This window comes from Malania oleifera, unplaced genomic scaffold, assembly GCF_029873635.1.
Source record: "Malania oleifera isolate guangnan ecotype guangnan unplaced genomic scaffold, ASM2987363v1 ctg226, whole genome shotgun sequence".
In the NCBI taxonomy this organism is placed as follows: domain Eukaryota; kingdom Viridiplantae; phylum Streptophyta; class Magnoliopsida; order Santalales; family Ximeniaceae; genus Malania; species Malania oleifera.
The window spans coordinates 3,884-30,244 of NW_026651789.1; the positions used below are offsets into that span (position 1 = coordinate 3,884).

Below are 26,361 nucleotides of genomic sequence, written 5' to 3' on the forward strand. Positions count from 1 at the left end.
AATATACTTAGTCTTGGACAACTCGTGGAGAGAGGCTATCGAATTAGCATCAGTGATAAGCAGATGGTGATAATAGATGCTCGAGGAAAGCTTGTTACTCGAGTTCAAATGGCAAAGAATCGAATGTTTCCGCTCGCCATCCAACATGATACGCCAATGTGTTTGAGTCCTATCATCAAAGACAAAGACTGGCTATGACATCTAAGGTATGGGCATCTAAACTTTGAAAGTTTGAAGCAATTAGGAAGCAAGAAGATGGTGAAGGGCTTACCCAATATCCATCATCCAAATGTGATATGTGAAAGCTGTATTTTGAGCAAGCAACACAGAAACAGCTTTGGAAAGCAAGCCAACTAGAGATCAACCATGCCGCTCCAGCTAATACACACAGATGTGTGTGGTCCACTAAGACCATTTTCGAATGGACAGAATCGATACTTCCTCATCTTTATCGATGACTACAGCAGGAAGACCTGGGTCTACTTCCTGAAAAGGAAGTCAGAGGTGTTCAACAAGTTCAAAGAGTTCAAAACTCTTGTGGAGAAATAGAGTGGCTTCCACATCAAGTCACTCCGGCCAGATCAAGGAGGAGAGTACAAAGACGAAGCTTTCCTGGAATTCCTTAGACAACAAGGGATTCAGAAACAGTTCACACCATCATACACTCTCCAGTTGAATGGTATAGCTGAAAGGAAGAACCGCACAATCCTTAACATAACCAGAAGCATGTTAAAGGATAAGAATGTGTCCAAGAGTTTTTGAGCAGAAGCAGTGTTATGTGCAGTCTATCTACTCAATAGGTGTCCTACGAAAAGTCTTGATACAAAAACACCATATGAAGCCTGGAGTACTCACAAGCCCAGTGTGAGTCATCTTAGGGTGTTTGGCTCCATAGCCTACGCCAAGATCCCAGAAGCAAGAAGGACAAAGCTGGAAGATAAAGGAGAGAAGTGTATCCTTGTTGGATACGGGGATAGCACCATGGGATATCGACTCTACAATCCCATCAACAAGAAAGTCTTTCATAGTCGGGATGTCATCTTTGAAGAAAATGAATCCTGGAAATGGGACCAAGCTGAATGTTTCAAAAATGCAGAATTGACACTTGAAGGAGAAGAACCTACACAGACAAGAGAATTGGCTATCAAGCCACAAGTTCCCGAGCTGCAGACACCTCCACAAGTTTCATCATAGAGGAATGGAGCTCCATCACAAATAGAGCGTGAAATCTCAGACATGAGACCTAGAGGAGCTCAAAATCTAGTCGATCTGTATGAAAATACAGAACCAATGGAATAATATGTTGCTCTAAACTGCCTGTTGCTAACTAGCGACCCAATTAGCTTTGAGAAAGCTAACGAAGAAAACAAATGGAGAAAAATGATGGATGAGAAGATTCAATCCATCAAGAAGAACAAGACTTGGGAGTTGACAAATCTCCCGAAGAGCCGCAAAACTATTGGTGTAAAATGGGTCTACAAGACTAAGAAGAACACTCAAAGAGAAGTCCATAGATACAAAGCAAAACATGTCGCCAAGGGTTACAGGAAGAAAGAAGTGGAATTGATATCTTGCAGAACGTATGATCGGATGACTAATATTTTCACAAAGCCACTCAGGCACGATATTTTTGTAAGACTGAAGACAATGCTAAAAATGACAAAGTTAGGAGAGTCAAGTTTAAAGGGGGATGTTGAAGATTAAACTTGAATAGTGGGACGGTGGCAGCAAAAATTTGACTGCAGCAGCTTCATCAAATGGCAGCCTACCTCCATTGAAGTTGAGCAAGATTCGACCACCAACCTCACCAAACCAGCCACAATCGTTGAAGTTTAATTCCCACATTTGTTGATTATTTTGGTTTTATATCTGCTATAAATATGTGTGTGTATGTGTTGTGATAGTGTGGTGTGTTGAGAGAGAAAAACCAGTGAGTGTTGTGAGAGTTGTTTCCTATGTATTATTTTTCATATTGAAATATATTTGTGTGCAATTTATCCTCACTGAGAAAAGTCACAACCAGTGACTGAGTGTTCCTCTCCACCCATCAAAAATAAGCAATAAAATGGAATTTTTATATTTTTGAAAAAAATAAAAATAAATAAAAATTATTTTCAAAATTCATCAATTTCCTTTTAAAAGTCTTATATTCTATTGAGACTCTGGCAATTAAGTTGCCTTTGAGGAAATAATTAATCGAATTAGTCTGTGGATATGTTAAATTAGTTTTCAATAGTTAACTGATGAGATGCTCCAAATATTTGAGATCCTCCTGACATGTGAGTTGTAAGGAAATATTATCTGCTTATATGTTTATTCATATTGCATCTTGTCTCATATGTATTAATAAAATTTATCTTCCTTGCAAGATTAAAAAATAGAAATGGGAGTTGTTATGTCTCTTTCTTTTATAATATTCTTTATAATGATTACAAATTAATATATTTTTTTATTTTATAATAATTGAGATGTTAATTTTAATATTCATGATTAAAAGTTAATTAATCTTAGTGCAATACAACTATTTTTTAATTTAAACTATTAAAATTATATGTAGTGTCGCGACGTCCCGGACCCCAGAAATGTGGGTTCGACTAGCAAATAGGGGGAAAATGATGGAATGGATGATTTTAACAAAGGATTTTTTGTGAAAAACAATGTGAGATGGAGTCGCCACTAATCTTTTGAAGTGCGGTTAGAACACTTGATTGTTATCCCGTTAGGGGTAGGATCGATCTGCGATACTAGAGTCGGGCTCAGCAGTACGATTATGGTAAGGGAAGGTATGAGCACCCTACGCGCTCGTTCTTACGAATGGTACCATATTAATAAAAAATTATCCCGAAATAAATCGAATAAGCCTTTAAAGATTACTCCCTTCCAAAAACCAAAGAATGAAAATACTATATAGGTATTCCCTCAAAACCGGGGCAATCCAATACTCGGAAGAGTCCAAACCCTTTGTTGCAATCATCGGAAAGGAAAATCAAAAATAAGACACAAAATACACTCCTGGGGGTTTGGAATCTATGGATTTTTCTAAATAAGAAAATATTATTCTGGGAGGTTTTTCAAAATTTGTTTGGAATGAAAATGATTTTAAATGAAATCTTTATTTTCATGTTTGGTTAATAAAAAAATAAGAAAAAAAATAAAAATTATGTAAACTTTTTAAATAAAAATTTTATTTTGCACATCATTAATATTTTATTTTTTTAATTTTTAGTTATATTAAAATAAATTTTCATTTTCAATTGTATTAAAAAGAGAAGGAAAATATAAGGGAAAAATGAGTTTGTTCGGTATTTTTCTTTCCTTTCCTTTTTCCCACACAAAGTCTTTAATCGAAACGAACCCTTAATTTTAGGGTTCATTTAGATCAAGGATTTTATGTGGGAAAGGAAAGGAAAAGAAAATAAGGAAGAAACTCGATTTCTTTTTTGTTTTCCTTCTCTATTTAATACTATCGACAATTAAAAATTATTTTAATATGAATAAAAATTAAGAAAAGTTAAATAATGAAGTGCTAAATTAAAATTTTGTTTTATAAATTTGATGCATTTTTTATTTTCTTTCTCATTTTCCTTAACAACCAAAATTTAAAATAACGATTTCTTGTTATTTTCCTTTTCTTTTCCTAGTATTTGTTGAGATCCAAACAGAGCCTTAATGACTATATTATACATTCTAATGTTCAAATATTCTCGATTAGCTGTATAAGCTTTTATGCTTGGAATCAAATAATTATAATTTTCCTATTTACCTTATCTTATGCACATACACATACAAACACACATTACGTTACTCTGAGTCGTTAAGTTATGTAAATTTACAAAATATCTCCAATGCTTCTAATCAACATCGGGCTCAGGATTATTATCATCACTATTTTCATATGAATGAGAAACGTCATTATTATTATTGATTATTATTATGTTAATGAGGAAGACTAGCAATTAGTAATTATTAGTAATTAAGAATATAAAATTGGGGGAGTTAAAAGAGTATGAGATGTCAATATCATCTATACGGTCCTTAGGTTCTCTGATTTCCCTAGAGCTGCAAATGAGCTGAGTCAAGCCGAGTTTCAACATGCCTAGGCCTTATTGGTAGAGGCAGAGCTCGGCTCAGGCTCGGACATGGTTCGATTTGAACTCATAAAGTTGGGTTCAAGTTCAGCCTGAGATTAAAAGTATTAGCTCCGGTTCGGGTCATTTGCATGTTCTGGTTTGAGCTTAGGCTCGGACTCAGATTGAATTTTTATAAATGACATTAATAATAATAATAATAATAATAATAATAATAGTTTCATCCACCTGTTTTATTAGACCAAAATTTGTGTCTTGAAAAATAAATGCAGTGTGTAGGTGCTAATAAACTTGTTGCATTGTTGAGAATGAAGAGAACTTATTTAAATTGAACAAATTATCTTCAAAAGAGCAAGCGTAGAGATCCCTCATTTGATCACGACTGCCATAAATTTATTTATTATATTTTCTCCAGCATAAACAAAAAACTCAATTATCATAGAAAATTCAAACCTCAAATATTTAAAGTCGTTATATACTCAAACCAAACAAGACACATGGTCTATTATTATTTTGGCATATATAATGCCTTATAACACCATAACAACAACAAATCGAACTAACAAACTGAAACTTGCGTTCGATTTCCAAGACTAACACCCTAATTAGAAAATTGAAAGGCATCAATGACACACAAACCTCATTCTTATTTCAATTTGGTATACATATAACAATTTGCATGCACGCAACGATGAGGTGTACTTGCTATTCAAGGACAAAAGTCTTATGATTGCACAAATCGCACAAGCATGCAATCTTAGACTTGTGATGTCGTCACTTCCGCAGCTTTCAACGATGCATCAATGTCATGACCCTCCCATTTCCATTCATTTGCATTGACATCCATGATCCACGCGTTGTGTTCCTTTCCATCCAACTTGAGAGGATATAGCGTGGGATAAAACCAAATCTTGTCTTCTTCAACAATGAAATTGATGCGAGTGGAATCCGTCTGGATGTCCCATAGCCCGGCTATTTTATTTTTATCATTAGTTACTTCTACCCCCACTTTCCAGTATGCATCATACACTTTGATGCGCATGCTCATGTGATTGATTTCAATGATCCATGCCTCATTCGAATACCCGCATTTCTCATCAATGGTGTTCGCAAGTTCCTTCAGTTGTCGAAAATTGTTCAACTTCACCAAGTTCAAGCTCTTCTTGGTAAGATTCATAATCTCATACAACCAAATCCCTCCCATCTACAAAACACACATAGAAATTAAAAACAATACTATGATATTAACAGTTGAATTACCCTTCTTGATTAATTGATCATCAGATAATAAAGCTATTTAATTATTATACCTTCACTACGATCGGTGAGTGACAAAATCTCTAGCTTCTCTGCTATAATTCCCTTCTGGATCTGTTGCTGTGTGAGCAATGCTCCTCCCTGGCCTGTCTGGCTGTTTCCCTTTTATAGATGAGTTAGGTGCAATTTGTGATGCCGTTTGAGGGTTATTTAATCATATTCTTCCCAATATTTTTTGGTCTTTAAGGCATTTGATGTGTTGACCTAACTAGCTCGATTGAACCAAAGGTAGAAAACTTAAATTTTATTTTTTTTATAATTAGTTTGAAATCTTGAAATAAAACATAAAAACTGTTTTGCAGAACTAAACAAATTTTTTTTTTAAGTATAAATATAAAAATAAGCAATAAAATGGAATTTTTATATTTTTTTAAAAAATAAAAATAAATAAAAATTATTTTCAAAATTCATTAATTTCCTTTTAAAAGTCTTATATTCTATTGAGACTCTGGCAATTAAGTTGCCTTTGAGGAAATAATTAATCGAATTAGTCAGTGGATATGTTAAATTAGTTTTCAATAGTTAACTGATGAGATGCTCCAGATATTTGAGATCCTCCTGACATGTGAGTTGTAAGGAAATATTATCTGCTTATATGTTTATTCATATTGCATCTTGTCTCATATGTATTAATAAAATTTATCTTCCTTGCAAGATTAAAAAATAGAAATGGGAGTTGTTATGTCTCTTTCTTTTATAATATTTTTTATAATGATTACAACTTAATATTTTGTTTCTTTTATAATGAGATGTTAATTTTAATATTCATGATTAAAAGTTAAGTAATCTTAGTGCAATACAACTATTTTTTAATTTAAACTATTAAAATTATATATAGTGTCGCGACGTCTCGGACCCCAGAAATGTGGGTTTGGCTAGCGAACAAGGAGAAAATGATGGAATTGATGATTTTAACAAAGGATTTTTCGTGAAAACAATGTGAGATGGAGTCGCTACTAACCTTTTGAATTGCGGTTAGAACACTTGATTGTTACCCTATTAGGGGTAGGATCGATCTGCGATACTAGAGTCGGGCTCGGGAGTACAATTACTCTAGGGGAAGGTATGAGCACCCTACGCGCCCGTTCTTATGAACGGTACTAGATTAATAAAAAAATTATCCCGAAATAAATCGAATAAGCCTTTAAAGATTATTTCATTGCAAAAACCAAAGAATGAAAATACTATATAGGTATTCCCTCAGAACCGGGGCAATCCAATACTCCGAAGAGTCCAAGCCCTTTGTTGCAATCATCGGGAAGAAAAATTGAAAATAGGAAACAAAATACACTCCCGGGGGTTTTGAAATCTATGGAGTTTTCTTAATAAGAAAATACTATTCCGAGAGGTTTTTCAAAATTTGTTCGGAATGAAAATGATTTTAAATGAAATCTTCGTTTTCATGTTTGGTTAATAAGAAAATAAGAAAAAAAAATTATGTAAACTTTTTAAATACAAATTTTATTTTGCACATCATTAATATTTTATTTTTAAAATTTGTAGTTATATTAAAATAAATTTTCATTTTCAATGGTATTAAATAGAGAAGGAAAATATAAGGGAAAAATGAGTTTCTTCGGTATTTTTCTTTCCTTTCCTTTTCCCACACAAATTCTTTAATCCAAATGAACCCTTAATTTTAGGGTTCATTTAGATCAAGGATTTTATGTGGGAAAGGAAAGGAAAAGAAAATAAGGAAGAAACTCGATTTCTTTTATGTTTTCCTTCTCTATTTAATACTATCGACAATTAAAAATTATTTTAATATGAATAAAAATTAAGAAAAGTTAAATAATGAAGTGTTAAATTAAAATTTTGTTTTATAAATTTGATGCATTTTTTATTTTCTTTCTTATTTTCCTTAACAACCAAAATTTAAAATAACGATTTCTTGTTATTTTCCTTTTTCTTTTCCTAGTATTTGTTGAGATCCAAACAGAGCCTTAATGACTATATTATACATTCTAATGTTCAAATATTCTCGGTTAGCTGTATAAGATTTTATGCTTGGAATCAAATAATTATAATTTTCCTATTTACCTTATCTTATGCACATACACATACAAACACACATTACGTTACTCTGAGTCGATTAGTTATGTAAATTTACAAAATATCTCCAATGCTTCTAATCAAAATCAGGCTCATGATTATTACCATCACTATTTTCATATGAATGAGAAACGTCATTATTATTACTGATTATTATTATGTTAATGAGGAAGACTAGTAATTAGTAATTATTAGTAATTAAGAATATAAAATTTGGGGAGTTAAAAGAATATGAGATGTCAATATCATCTATACGGTCCTTAGGTTCTCTGATTTCCCTAGAGCTGCAAATGAGCTAAGTCAAGCCGAGTTTCAACACGCTGAGGCCTTATTGGTAGAGGTAGAGCTCAGCTCATGCTCGGACTTGGTTCGGTTTGAACTCATAAAGTTGGGTTCAAGTTCAGCTCGAGATTAAAATTATTAGCTCGGGTTCGGGTCATTTGCATGTTCTAGTTTGAGCTTAGGCTTGGACTCAAATTGAATTTTTATAAATGACATAATAATAATAATAATAATAATAATAATAATAATAATAATAATAGTTCATCCACCTATTTTATTAGACCAAATTTGTGTCTTTCTCCTTGGTCGAGTAGACTAGCATTGCACCTTTGGCATTTGACCAACTTAATGAACTTATTATCGAACTCCTAAACGAGCTCAATAAACAAGCTCATTCGAACTAATTATCGAGCTACTCAAAAGTCAAGACAAGTCGAATCTACATGTGCTTGCACTCAACTCCTTTACAAATCGAACCTAAAAATTAGACTTGAAACTTATTTAAATAATAAAAAGATTTGAAGAGGCCCTTAACTTCCCATTTTATAACTATTGCATTCTTATTATTTCTACTTCCTACCCTCTATGTATAATTATCATCTCCCTAAAATTCTATTTTTAAAATTTAAAATATTTATTTAAAAATTTTCAAAATTAAATTTTAAGACAAATAAATTAAAATATAAACGAAAAGAAACTACCTTGCATTAATTTTATTAAAAAAAATACATGCTCATCTTGAAGTGAGAGAGAGAAATGGGAAGGGTGAAAGAAAAGAACATCTCACCACACTTTTTAGTGGTGAGAGTTTTTCATATATCTTCATTTACACATAAATATTGATTACAAAATAAATGGATAGAATTAGCTAAACAGGCTCCTATGGTAAATCTTTTCTTCTGTTGAAAATTGAATTAGTTAGTCTGGTCTTGAAAAATAAATGCAGTTTATTTTAGTAGGTGCTAATAAACTTGTTGCATTGTTGAGAATGAAGAGAACTTCTTTAAATTGAACAAATTATCTTCAAAAGAGCAAGTGTATTATTTATACACAAACCATATCATTTGATCACGACTGCCATAAATTTATTTATTTATTATATTTTATTGTATTTTCTCCACTATAAACAAAAAACTCAATTATCATAGAAAATTCAAACCTCAAATATTTAAAGTCGTTACATACACAAACCAAACAAGACACATGGTCTATTATTATTTTGGCATTTAGAATGCCTTATAACACCATAACAACAACAAATCGAACTAACAAACTGAAACTTGCGTTCGATTTTCAAGACTAACACCCTAATTAGAAAATTGAAAGACATCAATGACACACAAACCTCATTCTTATTTCAATTTGGTATACATATAACAATTTGCATGCACGCAACGATGAGGTGTACTTGCTATTCCAAGACAAAAGTCTTACGATTTCACAGATCGCACATGCATGCAATCTTGGACTTGTGATGTCGTCACTTCCGCAGCTTTCAACGATGCATCATGTCACGACCCTCCCATTTCCATTCATTTGCATTGATGTCCATGATCCATGCGTTGTGTTCCTTTCCATCCAACTTGAGAGGATATAGCGTGGGATAAAATCAAATCTTGTCTTCTTCAACAATGAAATTCATGCGAGTGGAATCCTTCTAGATGTCCCATAGCCCGGATATTTTATTTTTGTCATTAGTTACTTCTACCCCCAATTTCCAGTTTGCATCATACACCTTGATGCGCATGCTCATGTGATTGATTTCAATAATCCATGCCTCATTCGAATACCAACATTTCTCATCAATGGTGTTTGCAAGTTCCTTCAGTTGTCGAAAATTGTTCAACTTCACCAAGTTCAAGCTCTTCTAGGTAAGATTCAGAATCTAATACAACCAAATCCCTCCCATCTACAAAACATACATAGAAATTAAAAACAATACTATGATATTAACAGTTGAATTACCCATCTTGATTAGTTGATTATCAGATAATAAAGCTATTTAATTATTATACCTTCACTACGATTAGTAAGTGACAAAATCTCTAGCTCCTCTACTATAATTCCCTTCTCGATCTATTGTAGTGTGAGCAATGCTTCTCCCCGGTCTATTTGGTTGTTTCCCTTTTATAGATGAGCTAGGTGCAATCAATGATGCCGTTTGAGGGTTATTTAATCATATTCTTCCACATATGACCAGCTATGACATGAATTGCATTCGTTTCCATGCTTATCCTAAACTCCATGCCTAGTTATTTTCCCTCTATATTCTATATGATTATATTATATTATATTATACATTATAATATATATATATATATATATATATATATATATAGGCACCCTAATTTTAACTAGGCCTTTCCGAGGAGACCTCATGTTTAAACCTTCCCACACGGTTGTGGAGCCCACACATCTTGTAGGTCCCACACTGTTTGTGGACCCCATACATCCTTGTGGGTCCCACACTGTTTGTAGATCCCACACATCTTTGTAGGTCCCACATGGCATGACTGCGACCGACATCTCCTGGTACGCTATCTCAGATTCCTACATCCGGTGCATGTTACCCCCTCGGGTACGCTAGCTTGAATTCCTACATCCAATGCACGTTACCCCCTGGTACGCTAGCTCGGATTCCTACATCTGATGCATATTACTCTCTCTTGGTACGCTAACTCGGATTCCTACATCCGGTGCACGTTACCTGCTCTGGTACGATAGTTCAGATTGTTATGTCTGATGCACGTTACCTCTTTTGGCATGCTTGCACTTGCTAGCTCGGGTTCCTATAACCCTCAAATGGCTTGTGGACTCCACTTGGCTTGTGGGCCCCACTATCTCCATTGGGCCCCATATGTTTTGTGGGCCCCACCTCTCCTGGTACGCTAGCTCGGATTCTTACATCTAGTGCACGTTCCCCCCTTGGGTACGCTAGCTCGGATTCCTACATCCGATGCACGTTACCCCCTGGTACGCTAGCTCGGATTTCTACATTCGATGCGCGTTACCCCTTGGTATGCTAGCTCGGATCCCTACGTCCGATGCACGTTACCCCTTTGGCATGCTTGTGCCTGTTGGCTCAGGTTCCCATAACCCTTAAATGGCTTATGGACCCGACATTGCTTATGGGCCCCACATCTCTTGGTACGCTAGCTCAAATCCACATATCCAGTGCATGCTAACTCGGGTTACTGTAACCCTCAAACGACTTGTGGACCCCACATGGCGCGTGGGCCCCACACATCTCCGATGCGCTCTGCACAGCTTCCAGGACCCTCATATTATTATTATTTTATTATTATTATTATTATTATTATTATTATTATTATTATTGTTATTATTATTTATTTAATTTGTCAAATTCAAGCATGCTTTGTTCCCCCCATCATCACTCACCACATGTCATGTTTTCTCCCTTTATCATTCTTCCCATGTTATATTCCCTTCATCATTCTTCATCTTATACTTTGTCCCCCCATCATCACTCACCACATGTCATGTTTCCTCCCTTTATCATTCTTCCCATACTATATTTCCTTCATCATTCTTCATCCCATACTTTGTTTCCCCCATCATCACTCACTACATGGCATGTTTCTTCCCTTTATCATTCTTCTCATGCTATATTCCCTTCATCATTTTTCATCCCATACTTTGTTCTCCCCATCATCACTCACCACATGTCATGTTTCCTCCCTTTATCATTCTTCCCATGCTATATTCCCTTCATCATTCTTCATCCCATACTTTGTTCCCCCCATCATCACTCACTACATGTCATGTTATCTCCTTTTATCATTCTTCCCATGCTAATTTCCCTTCATCATTCTTCCCCCCATACTTGGTTTCCCCCATCATGACTCCCTTATGTCTTCTTTCCCATGCTTGCCCCAAGCTAAGTCTATAAATAGCCCTCTCATTCCAAGTACAAAAAAAGGAGAGTTTTTGGTGGTGGTAAGGAAAAGATTTCAAATATTGAAGTTTTCTATTATAAGTTTGTGAAACTAGTTTTTATCAGTGAAGATCAAAAGGTCGACTGATCCCGTTGCCTACCGGTGCTGAGTCACCCCATTTGAAGAAGGCACTCCGTAGTGCCTCGAGTTAGAGCTCAAGAACAACTCTTGGGAAGACGCTGTAGAGTGGCCCTAGTAGACTCACCAACAGGAAAAGAAGACTGGAGTAGAGGAAAACAAAAGAAGATCAAGCAGTCCACTGATCCTGTTTCCTACCGGTGCTGAGTCACCCCATATGAAGAAGGTACTCTGTTGTGCCTCGAGTCAGAGCTCAAGAACAACCCTCGGGAAGACGTTGTAGACTAACCCCTACAGATTCACAGACAGGAAAGGAAGACCGGAGGAGAAAAAGACGATAGGTAAAACTAATGAACTTTCTCTTCCTATGTTACATCTCCGCCCCCTTACCCGAACCGGCCTCTGCTGGTTTATTTGATTTTATTTCATTTTTTAAATTTTAAATTGCTTCTTTTTAACCCATGAAAAGAAAAAAGAAATTTCACAAAAGACACAAAAATTCAGAAAAATTCTCAAAGAAAATTCAAAAATTTTTAAGGCTTTGAAACTTTTTTACATTTGAAAATTTTTGAAAAAAATCTAAGAAAGTTTCCAACATGTTTGGTAAAGGTTAGATCTGTTTCCTTACATTCAAAATTTTCAAAAATACATTCTAAAGTCATATCTTTAAAACTATGACTTTCATGATTGTTGTCTAAAATTCTATTGTATTCGGAAGAACATTGAAAAACCCCGAAAAATCAATGGTCTTGACCAAGACCTTAAACTGGTTTTCCCCCAAATCGGTCAACGTTTGACCGGTTCACCATTCCCAGACTAGTTCACCCTGGTTTTCTCCATTTCGCTTGTATATTATTATTGTATCCATAAAATTCACAAAAATCATGAAATTTCCAAAATCCCAAAAATGTTTTCACATTTTGATTTCAACTAGTCTTATTTGTGTTATTTTGAAAGTTCGAGAAAAATCGTAAAAATCACAAAAAATCATTTTCACACTTAGGAAAAATCACAAAAATATCTTTAGGCATAGAAAATCATTTCAATCCCGAACAAATTTCAAAAGAACCTCCCGAAATAGTATATTTCCTACTTAGAAAAACCTATAGATTTAAAAACTTCTGAGAGCGTATTCTGTATACTATTTTCGATTTTACTTCCCGATGATTGTAACCAAGGGCATTGACTCTTCGGGATATTGGATTGCCCTAGTTATGAGGGAATACCTATGAGGTATTTTCATTCTTTTGATTTTTGAAAGGGGTTAGTTTTTAAAGGCTCATCAAGTTTATTTCAAGAATAATTTTTGATTAATCTGGTACCGTTCATAAGAATGGGCGTGTAGGGGGTGCTAATACCTTCCCCTTGTGTAACCGTACTCCTGAGCCTGATTCTGGTGATGCAGACCGATTCTACCCCTAACAGGGTAGTAATCAAGTATTCTAACCACACTTCAAAAGGTTAATGGCGACTCCTTCACACATGTTTTGCACAGGAAATCACATTTTAAAAATAAACATTCATTTTTCCCAGTTCGCAAGTTGAACCCATTTTTAACCAGAGATTGGTTCTCTGGGCCGATTCTGGGACATTGCGACAATATATATATATATATATATATATATATATATATATATATATGTAAATTTATGTATATTATTAGAGGGAACCATACATGTGCACATTTAGGAACTGGTTCCCAATATATTTTTTTTTAATAATTAGTTTGAAATATTGAAATAAAACATAAAAACTGTGTTGCAGAACTAAACAATTTTTTTTAAGTATAAATATAAAAATTGTTGAAGATTAAATTTGAACAGTGGGACAGTGGTAGCAAAAATTTGACTGCAGCAGCTTCATCAACTGGCAGCCCATCTCCATTGAAGTTGAGCAAGATTCGGCCACCAACCTCACCAAACCAGCCACAATCGTTGAAGTTTAATTCCCACATTTGTTGATTATTTTGGTTTTGTATCTGCTATAAATAGGTGTGTCTATGTGTTGTGATAGTGTGGTGTGTTGAGAGAGAAAAACCAGTGAGTGTTGTGAGAGTTGTTTCTTCTATATTATTTTTCAGATTGAAATATATTTGTGTGCAATTTATCCTCACCGAGTTTCAGTCACAACCAGTGACTGAGTGTTCCTCTCCACCCATTAGTGGTATCAGAGCATCTAGGAACGCTGAAATCTGCAAAATAGAGGCAAACAAAGAAAAAATCTGATTTTCTCCCAGTTTTGAATTTACTCAAAATTCAAAATTGAGCATACCATTTTGAAATTCGACTCGATTCGATTCTAACGGTGAAAACCACGTTTCAAACGGACACCAAGAGACTCCGCACGCACTCGCACACCCATCCCACGAAGATAGCATCCTTCCCACGCGCCGCACGTGCCGACAAAGACTCCGGCAGATGGTGACATGCGCCTCTCGCGCCCGCAGGCGTCTTCTTCACCCAATTGGCGACCTAGATCCGCGACCCGAAATTCGGATCCGTATATGAGATTTGACCCGTATTCGACCCACCTCCCAGCAGCGGACACGCGGCATGTGCAGAGAATGCCACGTGGCGTAACGGGATCATTAACGCCGTTAAACGGTCATTAAGTTAAACTGGTTAGTTTAAAAATTCACCATAATTTCCTATAGCCGGTTCAGTGATTTTTAGACCGGTTCTTTGCAAGCCAAAACCGGTTCCTAAGGTTTTTCGACCTTTGGAACACATTGGTGGCATCAGATTTTCAAAAATCAACCCTCATCTTTCTGTTTTTATATATTAAATTCGATGGCTAACGGTACTACCCAATCGGTCATTCCAAAATTGACCCGGGAGAATTATGGCAACTGGTCGATTCAAATAAGAGCCCTTCTAGGTGCTCAGGATGTCATGGACATTGTTGAAGATGGGTATAGAGAAAGCCCATCAAAAGAAGTCGAAGCAGATATGTCGGATGCTCAAAGAACAACCTTGCGAGCCGATCGAAAGAAAGATTGCAAGGCAAAATCCATAATCTACCAAGGCCTTGATGAGACCACGTTTGAAATCATTGCCTCCGCCAAGACATCCAAAGAAGTCTGAGACTCTCTCCATCAAACACACAAAGGTCCAGATAAAGTAAAAAAGATTCGTCTTCAGACATTGTGAGGTGAGTTCGAATCTCTCAAAATGAAGTCTACTGAATCCATTGCACACTACTATACACGAGTAATGGTAGTATCAAATCAAATGAGAAGAAATGGAGAGACTCTCAATGACGAGAGAATTTGTGAGAAAATTTTGCGATCTTTAGATCCAAAATATGATTATATAGCTGTGACCCTAGAAGAAACAAAAGACTTGGAAACAATGTCTGTAGAAGAACTTGTGGGCTCACTCCAAGCCTATGAGCAGAAAGTCAATAGAAGAAGTGATGATAAAGCACTGGGGCAAGCTCTCCAAATGAAGTTGTCCCTCACTGCAGATAGATACGACAAAAGGGGGACGTCACAACAAAGAAGAGGACGAGACCGAGGATCTCGTGGAAGAAATTCTGGAAATTTTAACTCCAGAGAAGGTGGCAGAGGCAGAAGAGGTCCCACTAGAGAAGGACACAATCAACAAAACTATGTCCTACGAGGCAGAGGGCAAGGAAGAAGAGGAGGATACAATAATCGCTCGAATGTAGACAAAAGAAACATTCAATGCTACAATTGTCACAAGTACGGACACTATAGCAATGAATGTTAGGGGCGACAACAAGAAAAGGTTAGCGAGAAGGCTAACCTTACCGAAACTGAACATGCAGATGGAGAGTCGTTGATGCTGATGGCACACAATGCAACTCCTTAAGACCAGAGCGTTTGGTACCTTGATTCTGGAGCCAGCAACCATATGACTGGCATAAAGAACTTATTCTTTGAACTTGATGAGAAAGTTCAGGGGGAGATCTTTTTCGACGATAATTCTAAAATCCCAGTCCGAGGGAGAGGTGATGTTTTTATCAAACAAGAGTGTGGAGATCATGCTTACATCTCCAATGTCTACTATGTGCCAGCCATGAAGACTAATATACTTAGTCTTGGACAACTCGTGGAGAGAGGCTATCGAATTAGCATCAGTGATAAGCAGATGGTGATAATAGATGCTCGAGGAAAGCTTGTTACTCGAGTTCAAATGGCAAAGAATCGAATGTTTCCGCTCGCCATCCAACATGATACGCCAATGTGTTTGAGTCCTATCATCAAAGACAAAGACTGGCTATGACATCTAAGGTATGGGCATCTAAACTTTGAAAGTTTGAAGCAATTAGGAAGCAAGAAGATGGTGAAGGGCTTACCCAATATCCATCATCCAAATGTGATATGTGAAAGCTGTATTTTGAGCAAGCAACACAGAAACAGCTTTGGAAAGCAAGCCAACTAGAGATCAACCATGCCGCTCCAGCTAATACACACAGATGTGTGTGGTCCACTAAGACCATTTTCGAATGGACAGAATCGATACTTCCTCATCTTTATCGATGACTACAGCAGGAAGACCTGGGTCTACTTCCTGAAAAGGAAGTCAGAGGTGTTCAACAAGTTCAAAGAGTTCAAAACTCTTGTGGAGAAATAGAGTGGCTTCCACATCAAGTCACTCCGGCCAGATCAAGGAGGAGAGTACAAAGACGAAGCTTTCCTGGAATTCCTTAGACAACAAGGGATTCAGAAACAGTTCACACCATCATACACTCTCCAGTTGAATGGTATAGCTGAAAGGAAGAACCGCACAATCCTTAACATAACCAGAAGCATGTTAAAGGATAAGAATGTGTCCAAGAGTTTTTGAGCAGAAGCAGTGTTATGTGCAGTCTATCTACTCAATAGGTGTCCTACGAAAAGTCTTGATACAAAAACACCATATGAAGCCTGGAGTACTCACAAGCCCAGTGTGAGTCATCTTAGGGTGTTTGGCTCCATAGCCTACGCCAAGATCCCAGAAGCAAGAAGGACAAAGCTGGAAGATAAAGGAGAGAAGTGTATCCTTGTTGGATACGGGGATAGCACCATGGGATATCGACTCTACAATCCCATCAACAAGAAAGTCTTTCATAGTCGGGATGTCATCTTTGAAGAAAATGAATCCTGGAAATGGGACCAAGCTGAATGTTTCAAAAATGCAGAATTGACACTTGAAGGAGAAGAACCTACACAGACAAGAGAATTGGCTATCAAGCCACAAGTTCCCGAGCTGCAGACACCTCCACAAGTTTCATCATAGAGGAATGGAGCTCCATCACAAATAGAGCGTGAAATCTCAGACATGAGACCTAGAGGAGCTCAAAATCTAGTCGATCTGTATGAAAATACAGAACCAATGGAATAATATGTTGCTCTAAACTGCCTGTTGCTAACTAGCGACCCAATTAGCTTTGAGAAAGCTAACGAAGAAAACAAATGGAGAAAAATGATGGATGAGAAGATTCAATCCATCAAGAAGAACAAGACTTGGGAGTTGACAAATCTCCCGAAGAGCCGCAAAACTATTGGTGTAAAATGGGTCTACAAGACTAAGAAGAACACTCAAAGAGAAGTCCATAGATACAAAGCAAAACATGTCGCCAAGGGTTACAGGAAGAAAGAAGTGGAATTGATATCTTGCAGAACGTATGATCGGATGACTAATATTTTCACAAAGCCACTCAGGCACGATATTTTTGTAAGACTGAAGACAATGCTAAAAATGACAAAGTTAGGAGAGTCAAGTTTAAAGGGGGATGTTGAAGATTAAACTTGAATAGTGGGACGGTGGCAGCAAAAATTTGACTGCAGCAGCTTCATCAAATGGCAGCCTACCTCCATTGAAGTTGAGCAAGATTCGACCACCAACCTCACCAAACCAGCCACAATCGTTGAAGTTTAATTCCCACATTTGTTGATTATTTTGGTTTATATCTGCTATAAATATGTGTGTGTATGTGTTGTGATAGTGTGGTGTGTTGAGAGAGAAAAACCAGTGAGTGTTGTGAGAGTTGTTTCCTATGTATTATTTTTCATATTGAAATATATTTGTGTGCAATTTATCCTCACTGAGAAAAGTCACAACCAGTGACTGAGTGTTCCTCTCCACCCATCAAAAATAAGCAATAAAATGGAATTTTTATATTTTTGAAAAAAATAAAAATAAATAAAAATTATTTTCAAAATTCATCAATTTCCTTTTAAAAGTCTTATATTCTATTGAGACTCTGGCAATTAAGTTGCCTTTGAGGAAATAATTAATCGAATTAGTCTGTGGATATGTTAAATTAGTTTTCAATAGTTAACTGATGAGATGCTCCAAATATTTGAGATCCTCCTGACATGTGAGTTGTAAGGAAATATTATCTGCTTATATGTTTATTCATATTGCATCTTGTCTCATATGTATTAATAAAATTTATCTTCCTTGCAAGATTACAAAATAGAAATGGGAGTTGTTATGTCTCTTTCTTTTATAATATTCTTTATAATGATTACAAATTAATATATTTTTTTATTTTATAATAATTGAGATGTTAATTTTAATATTCATGATTAAAAGTTAATTAATCTTAGTGCAATACAACTATTTTTTAATTTAAACTATTAAAATTATATGTAGTGTCGCGACGTCCCGGACCCCAGAAATGTGGGTTCGACTAGCAAATAGGGGGAAAATGATGGAATGGATGATTTTAACAAAGGATTTTTTGTGAAAAACAATGTGAGATGGAGTCGCCACTAACCTTTTGAAGTGCGGTTAGAACACTTGATTGTTATCCCGTTAGGGGTAGGATCGATCTGCGATACTAGAGTCGGGCTCAGCAGTACGATTATGGTAAGGGAAGGTATGAGCACCCTACGCGCTCGTTCTTACGAATGGTACCATATTAATAAAAAATTATCCCGAAATAAATCGAATAAGCCTTTAAAGATTACTCCCTTCCAAAAACCAAAGAATGAAAATACTATATAGGTATTCCCTCAAAACCGGGGCAATCCAATACTCGGAAGAGTCCAAACCCTTTGTTGCAATCATCGGAAAGGAAAATCAAAAATAAGACACAAAATACACTCCTGGGGGTTTGGAATCTATGGATTTTTCTAAATAAGAAAATATTATTCTGGGAGGTTTTTCAAAATTTGTTTGGAATGAAAATGATTTTAAATGAAATCTTTATTTTCATGTTTGGTTAATAAAAAAATAAGAAAAAAAATAAAAATTATGTAAACTTTTTAAATAAAAATTTTATTTTGCACATCATTAATATTTTATTTTTTAAATTTTTAGTTATATTAAAATAAATTTTCATTTTCAATTGTATTAAAAAGAGAAGGAAAATATAAGGGAAAAATGAGTTTGTTCGGTATTTTTCTTTCCTTTCCTTTTTCCCACACAAAGTCTTTAATCGAAACGAACCCTTAATTTTAGGGTTCATTTAGATCAAGGATTTTATGTGGGAAAGGAAAGGAAAAGAAAATAAGGAAGAAACTCAATTTCTTTTTTGTTTTCCTTCTCTATTTAATACTATCGACAATTAAAAATTATTTTAATATGAATAAAAATTAAGAAAAGTTAAATAATGAAGTGCTAAATTAAAATTTTGTTTTATAAATTTGATGCATTTTTTATTTTCTTTCTCATTTTCCTTAACAACCAAAATTTAAAATAACGATTTCTTGTTATTTTCCTTTTCTTTTCCTAGTATTTGTTGAGATCCAAACAGAGCCTTAATGACTATATTATACATTCTAATGTTCAAATATTCTCGATTAGCTGTATAAGCTTTTATGCTTGGAATCAAATAATTATAATTTTCCTATTTACCTTATCTTATGCACATACACATACAAACACACATTACGTTACTCTGAGTCGTTAAGTTATGTAAATTTACAAAATATCTCCAATGCTTCTAATCAACATCGGGCTCAGGATTATTATCATCACTATTTTCATATGAATGAGAAACGTCATTATTATTATTGATTATTATTATGTTAATGAGGAAGACTAGCAATTAGTAATTATTAGTAATTAAGAATATAAAATTGGGGGAGTTAAAAGAGTATGAGATGTCAATATCATCTATACGGTCCTTAGGTTCTCTGATTTCCCTAGAGCTGCAAATGAGCTGAGTCAAGCCGAGTTTCAACATGCCTAGGCCTTATTGGTAGAGGCAGAGCTCGGCTCAGGCTCGGACATGGTTCGATTTGAACTCATAAAGTTGGGTTCAAGTTCAGCCTGAGATTAAAAGTATTAGCTCCGGTTCGGGTCATTTGCATGTTCTGGTTTGAGCTTAGGCTCGGACTCAGATTGAATTTTTATAAATGACATTAATAATAATAATAATAATAATAATAATAATAATAATAGTTTCATCCACCTGTTTTATTAGACCAAAATTTGTGTCTTGAAAAATAAATGCAGTGTGTAGGTGCTAATAAACTTGTTGCATTGTTGAGAATGAAGAGAACTTATTTAAATTGAACAAATTATCTTCAAAAGAGCAAGCGTAGAGATCCCTCATTTGATCACGACTGCCATAAATTTATTTATTATATTTTCTCCAGCATAAACAAAAAACTCAATTATCATAGAAAATTCAAACCTCAAATATTTAAAGTCGTTATATACACAAACCAAACAAGACACATGGTCTATTATTATTTTGGCATATATAATGCCTTATAACACCATAACAACAACAAATCGAACTAACAAACTGAAACTTGCGTTCGATTTCCAAGACTAACACCCTAATTAGAAAATTGAAAGGCATCAATGACACACAAACCTCATTCTTATTTCAATTTGGTATACATATAACAATTTGCATGCACGCAACGATGAGGTGTACTTGCTATTCAAGGACAAAAGTCTTATGATTGCACAAATCGCACAAGCATGCAATCTTAGACTTGTGATGTCGTCACTTCCGCAGCTTTCAACGATGCATCAATGTCATGACCCTCCCATTTCCATTCATTTGCATTGACATCCATGATCCACGCGTTGTGTTCCTTTCCATCCAACTTGAGAGGATATAGCGTGGGATAAAACCAAATCTTGTCTTCTTCAACAATGAAATTGATGCGAGTGGAATCCGTCTGGATGTCCCATAGCCCGGCTATTTTATTTTTATCATTAGTTACTTCTACCCCCACTTTCCAGTATGCATCATACACTTTGATGCGCATGCTCATGTGATTGATTTCAATGATCCATGCCTCATTCGAATACCCGCATTTCTCATCAATGGTGTTCGCAAGTTCCTTCAGTTGTCGAAAATTGTTCAACTTCACCAAGTTCAAGCTCTTCTTGGTAAGATTCATAATCTCATACAACCAAATCCCTCCCATCTACAAAACACACATAGAAATTAAAAACAATACTATGATATTAACAGTTGAATTACCCTTCTTGATTAATTGATCATCAGATAATAAAGCTATTTAATTATTATACCTTCACTACGATCGGTGAGTGACAAAATCTCTAGCTTCTCTGCTATAATTCCCTTCTGGATCTGTTGCTGTGTAAGCAATGCTCCTCCCTGGCCTGTCTGGCTGTTTCCCTTTTATAGATGAGTTAGGTGCAATTTGTGATGCCGTTTGAGGGTTATTTAATCATATTCTTCCCAATATTTTTTGGTCTTTAAGGCATTTGATGTGTTGACCTAACTAGCTCGATTGAACCAAAGGTAGAAAACTTAAATTTTATTTTTTTTATAATTAGTTTGAAATCTTGAAATAAAACATAAAAACTGTTTCGCAGAACTAAACAAATTTTTTTTTTAAGTATAAATATAAAAATAAGCAATAAAATGGAATTTTTATATTTTTTTAAAAAATAAAAATAAATAAAAATTATTTTCAAAATTCATTAATTTCCTTTTAAAAGTCTTATATTCTATTGAGACTCTGGCAATTAAGTTGCCTTTGAGGAAATAATTAATCGAATTAGTCTGTGGATATGTTAAATTAGTTTTCAATAGTTAACTGATGAGATGCTCCAGATATTTGAGATCCTCCTGACATGTGAGTTGTAAGGAAATATTATCTGCTTATATGTTTATTCATATTGCATCTTGTCTCATATGTATTAATAAAATTTATCTTCCTTGCAAGATTAAAAAATAGAAATGGGAGTTGTTATGTCTCTTTCTTTTATAATATTTTTTATAATGATTACAAATTAATATTTTTTTTCTTTTATAATGATTGAGATGTTAATTTTAATATTAATCATTAAAAGTTAAGTAATCTTAGTGCAATACAACTATTTTTTAATTTAAATTATTAAAATTATATATAGTGTCGCGACGTCTCGGACCCCAGAAATGTTGGTTTGGCTAGCGAACAAGGAGAGAAAATGATGGAATTGATGATTTTAACAAAGGATTTTTCGTGAAAACAATGTGAGATGGAGTCGGCTACTAACCTTTGAATTGCGGTTAGAACACTTGATTGTTACCCCTATTAGGGGTAGGATCGATCTGCGATACTAGAGTCGGGCTCGGAGTACAAATTACTCTAGGGGAGGTATGAAGCCACCCTACGCGCCCGTTCTGTATGAACGGTACTAGATTAATAAAAAATTATCCGAAATAAATCGAATCAGCCTTTAAAGATTATTTCTTGCAAAAACCAAGAATGAAAATACTATATAGGTATTCCCTCAGAACGGGCAATCCAATACTCCGAAGAGTCCAAAGCCCTTTGTTGCAATCATCGGGAAGAAAAATTGAAAATAGGAAACAAAATAACACTCCCGGGGGTTTTTGAAATCTATGGAGTTTTCTTAATAAGGAAAATACTATCCGAGAGGTTTTTCAAAATTTGTTTCGGAATGAAAATGATTTTTAAATGAAATCTTCGTTTTCATGTTTGGTTAATAAGAAAATAAGAAAAAAAAAATTATGTAAACTTTTTAAATACAAATTTTATTTTGCACATCTCATTAATATTTTATTTTTAAAATTTGTAGTTATATTAAAATAAATTTTCATTTTCAATGGTATTAAATAGAGAAGGAAAATATAAGGGAAAAATGAGTTTCTTCGGTATTTTCGTTCCTTTCCTTTTCCCACACAAATTCTTTAATCCAAATGAACCCTTAATTTTAGGGTTCATTTAGATCAAGGATTTTATGTGGGAAGGAAAGGAAAAGAAAATAACGGAAGAAACTCGATTTTCTATTTTATGTTTTCCCTTCTCTATTTAATATACTACGACCAATTAAAAATTATTTTAATATGAATAAAAATTAAGAAAAGTTAAATAATGAAGTGTTAACCTTAAAATTTTGTTTTATAAATTTGGATTGCATTTTTATTTTCTTTCTTATTTCCTTACAACCAAAATTTAAAATAACGATTTCTTGTTATTTCCTTTTTCTTTTCCTAGTATTTGTGAGATCCAAACAGAGCCTTAATGACTATATTATACATTCTAATGTTCAAAACTATTTCTCGGTTAGCGTGTATAAGATTTTATGCTTGGAATCAAATAATATAATTTTCCTATTACCCCTTATCTTATGCCACATACACCATACAAACACACATTACGTTACTCTGAGTCGCATTAGTTATGTAAATTTACAAAATATCCCAATGCTTCTAATCAAAATCAGGCTCATGATATTACCATCACTTTTTCATATGAATGAGAAACGTCATTATTATTACTGATTATTATTTATGTTAATGAGGAAGACTAGTAATTAGTAATTATTAGTAATTAAGAATATAAAATTTGGGGGTGGAGTTAAAAGAATATGAGATGTAAATATCATCTATACGGTCCTTAGGTTTCTACTGATTTCCCTAGAGCTGCAAATGAGCTAAGTCAAGCCGAGTTTCAACACGCTGAGCCTTATTGGTAGAGTTAGAGGTAGCTCAGCTCATGCTAGGACTTGGTTCGGTTTGAACTCATAAAGTTTGGGTTCAAGTTCAGCTCGAGATTAAAAATTATTAGCTCGGGTGGTTCGGGTCACCCCCCCCCCTTTGCATGTTCTAGTTTGAGCTTAGGGCTGGACGCTCAGGGAGGGGGATTGAATTTTTATAAAGACATAATAATAATAATAATGAAGAAGGAATATAATAATAAGGAAGGATAATAATATAGAAGGGTCATTCCACCATCGAGGGGGGAGTTTATTAGACCAAATTTGTGTCTTTCTCCTTTGGTCGAGTAGACTAGCATTGCCACCTTTGGCATTTGACCAACTTAATGAACTTATATTATCGAACTCCTAAACTTGTGAGATCCAATAAACAAGCTCATTCGAACTAATTATCGAGCTACTCACAAGTCAAGACAAGTCGAAATCTACATGGCTTGCACTCACTCCTTTACAAATCGAACCTAAAAATTAGACTTGAAACTTATTTAATAATAAAAAGATTTGAAGAGGCCCTTAACTTCCCATTTTATAACTATTGCATTCTATTATTTCTACTTCCTACCCTCTATGTATAATATCATCTCCCTAAAATTCTATTTTAAAATTTAAAATATTTATTTAAAAATTTTCAAAATTAAATTTTAAGACAAATAAAATAAAATATAAACGAAAAGAAACACTACCTTGCATTAATTTTAGTTTAAAAAAATACATGCTCATCTTGAAGTGGAGAGAGAGAGAAATGGGAAGGGTGAAAGAAAAGAAAAATCTCACCACTTTTTAGTGGTGAGAGTTTTTTCAGATAATTCATTTACACATACATATTGATTACAAACTCATGGATAGAATTAGCTAAACAGGCTCCTAGTGGTAAATCGTTTCTTCTGTTGAAAATTGAATTAGTTAGTCTGGTCTTGAAAAATAAATGCACCCAGTTTATTTTAGTAGGTGCTAATAAACTTGTTTGCATTGTTGAGACTCATGAAGAAACTTCTTTAAATTGAACAAATATCTTCAAAAGAGCAAGTGTATTATTTATACACAAACCCATATCATTTGATCACGATGGCTGCAGATAAATTTATTTATTTATTATATTTTATTGTATTTTCTCCACTATAGAAACAAAAAACTCAATTATCATAGAAAATTCAAACCTCAAATATTTAAAGTCGTACATACACAAACCAAACAAGACACATGGTCTATTATTATTTTGGCATTTAGAATGCTTATAAAACCATAACAAACAACAAATCGAACTAACAAACTGAAACGTGCGCTCGAGTTTCAAGACTAACACCCCTATTAGAAAATTGAAAGACATCCAAGACACACAACTCATTCTTATTTCAATTTGGTATACATATAACAATGTGCGCATGCACGCAACGATTGAGGTGATTGCTATCCAAGACAAAGTCTTACCGATTTCACGATCGCACTATGCATGCAATCTTGGACTTGGAATGTCGTCTTCCGCCAGCTTTCAACGAGCATCATGTCACGACCATCCCATTTCCATTCATTTGATTGATGTCCATGATCCAGCGTGTGTTCCTTTCCATCCAACTTGAGAGATATAGCGTAATGGGATAAATCAAATCTTGTCTTCTCAACAATGAATTCATGCGAGTGGAATCCTTCGAGAAGGTGTCCCATACGCCGGATATTTATTGTGTCTTCATTAGTTAATTCTACCACAATTTCCAATTTGCACCATAACCTTGATTTCCAGCCCCACTTATGATCAGGTGATTGAGGTCAATAATCCATGCCTCATTCGAATACCAACATTTCTCATCAATGGTTGTTTGCAAGTTCCGTTCAGTGTCGAAAAATTGTTCAACTTCACCAAGTTCAAGCTACTTTCTAGGAAGATTAAGAATCTAATACAACCAATCCATCCCATCTACAAAACCATACATAGAAATTACAAACAATACATGATATAACGTTGGAAGTACCCGATCTTGATTAGTTGATTATAAGAGAATAAAGTATTTAATTATTATACCTTCACTACGAATAGTAAGTGACAAATCTCTGCTTCTACTATAATTTCCCTTCTCGATCTATTGTAGTTTTTGTGAGCAATGCTCTCACCGGTAGTTATTGCGTTGTTTCCTTTATAGTGAGTAGGTGCAATCATGATGCCGTTGTTGAGGGGTATTTTTTAAATAATAGTTTTTGTTTTTATGTGTTCAAAATATGACCAGCAATGACTTTTTTTTTTTTTTTATGAATTGCATTCGTTTCCAGCTATCCTAAAACTCCATGCCAGTTATTTCCCTCGCTATTCTACTTTAGTTCTCTGATATTATATGATAAATTAAATATATATAACTATTATTATATTATATAGTCACCCTAATTTTAACTAGGCCTTACGAGGAGACTCAGTTTAAACCTTCCCACACTGGTTGTGGAGCCCACACTCTTGTAGGTCCCACACTGTTTTGTGGAACCCCTACATCCTTGTTGCGTCCCACATTCTTTTTGTAGATCCCACCATCTTTGTAGGCCCACATGGATGACTGCGCCGACATCTCCTGGTACGCATCTCAGATGCCTACATCCGGTGCATGTTACCACCTAGGGTACGCTAGCTTTTGAATTCCTAATCCAATGCACGTTACCCCTGGTACGCTAGCTCGGATTACTACATATGATGCATATTAATCTCTCTTGGTA

At 34.8% G+C, this 26,361-nt stretch overlaps 1 protein-coding gene across 1 annotated transcript; it reads right to left on the reverse strand.

Annotated features, from left to right (window-relative positions):
* Positions 1-20,396: 20,396 nt before the first annotated feature.
* LOC131147144 (uncharacterized) lies at positions 20,397-21,310 on the reverse strand. The gene is made up of 2 exons (XM_058096933.1): positions 21,226-21,310; positions 20,397-21,119 (listed from the first exon to the last, which is right to left on the reverse strand). The coding sequence occupies exon 2, from the start codon at positions 21,117-21,119 to the stop codon at positions 20,673-20,675; it is 447 nt and encodes a 148-aa protein (XP_057952916.1). The 5' UTR covers positions 21,226-21,310; the 3' UTR covers positions 20,397-20,672.
* Between the last annotated feature and the right edge of the window lie 5,051 nt (positions 21,311-26,361).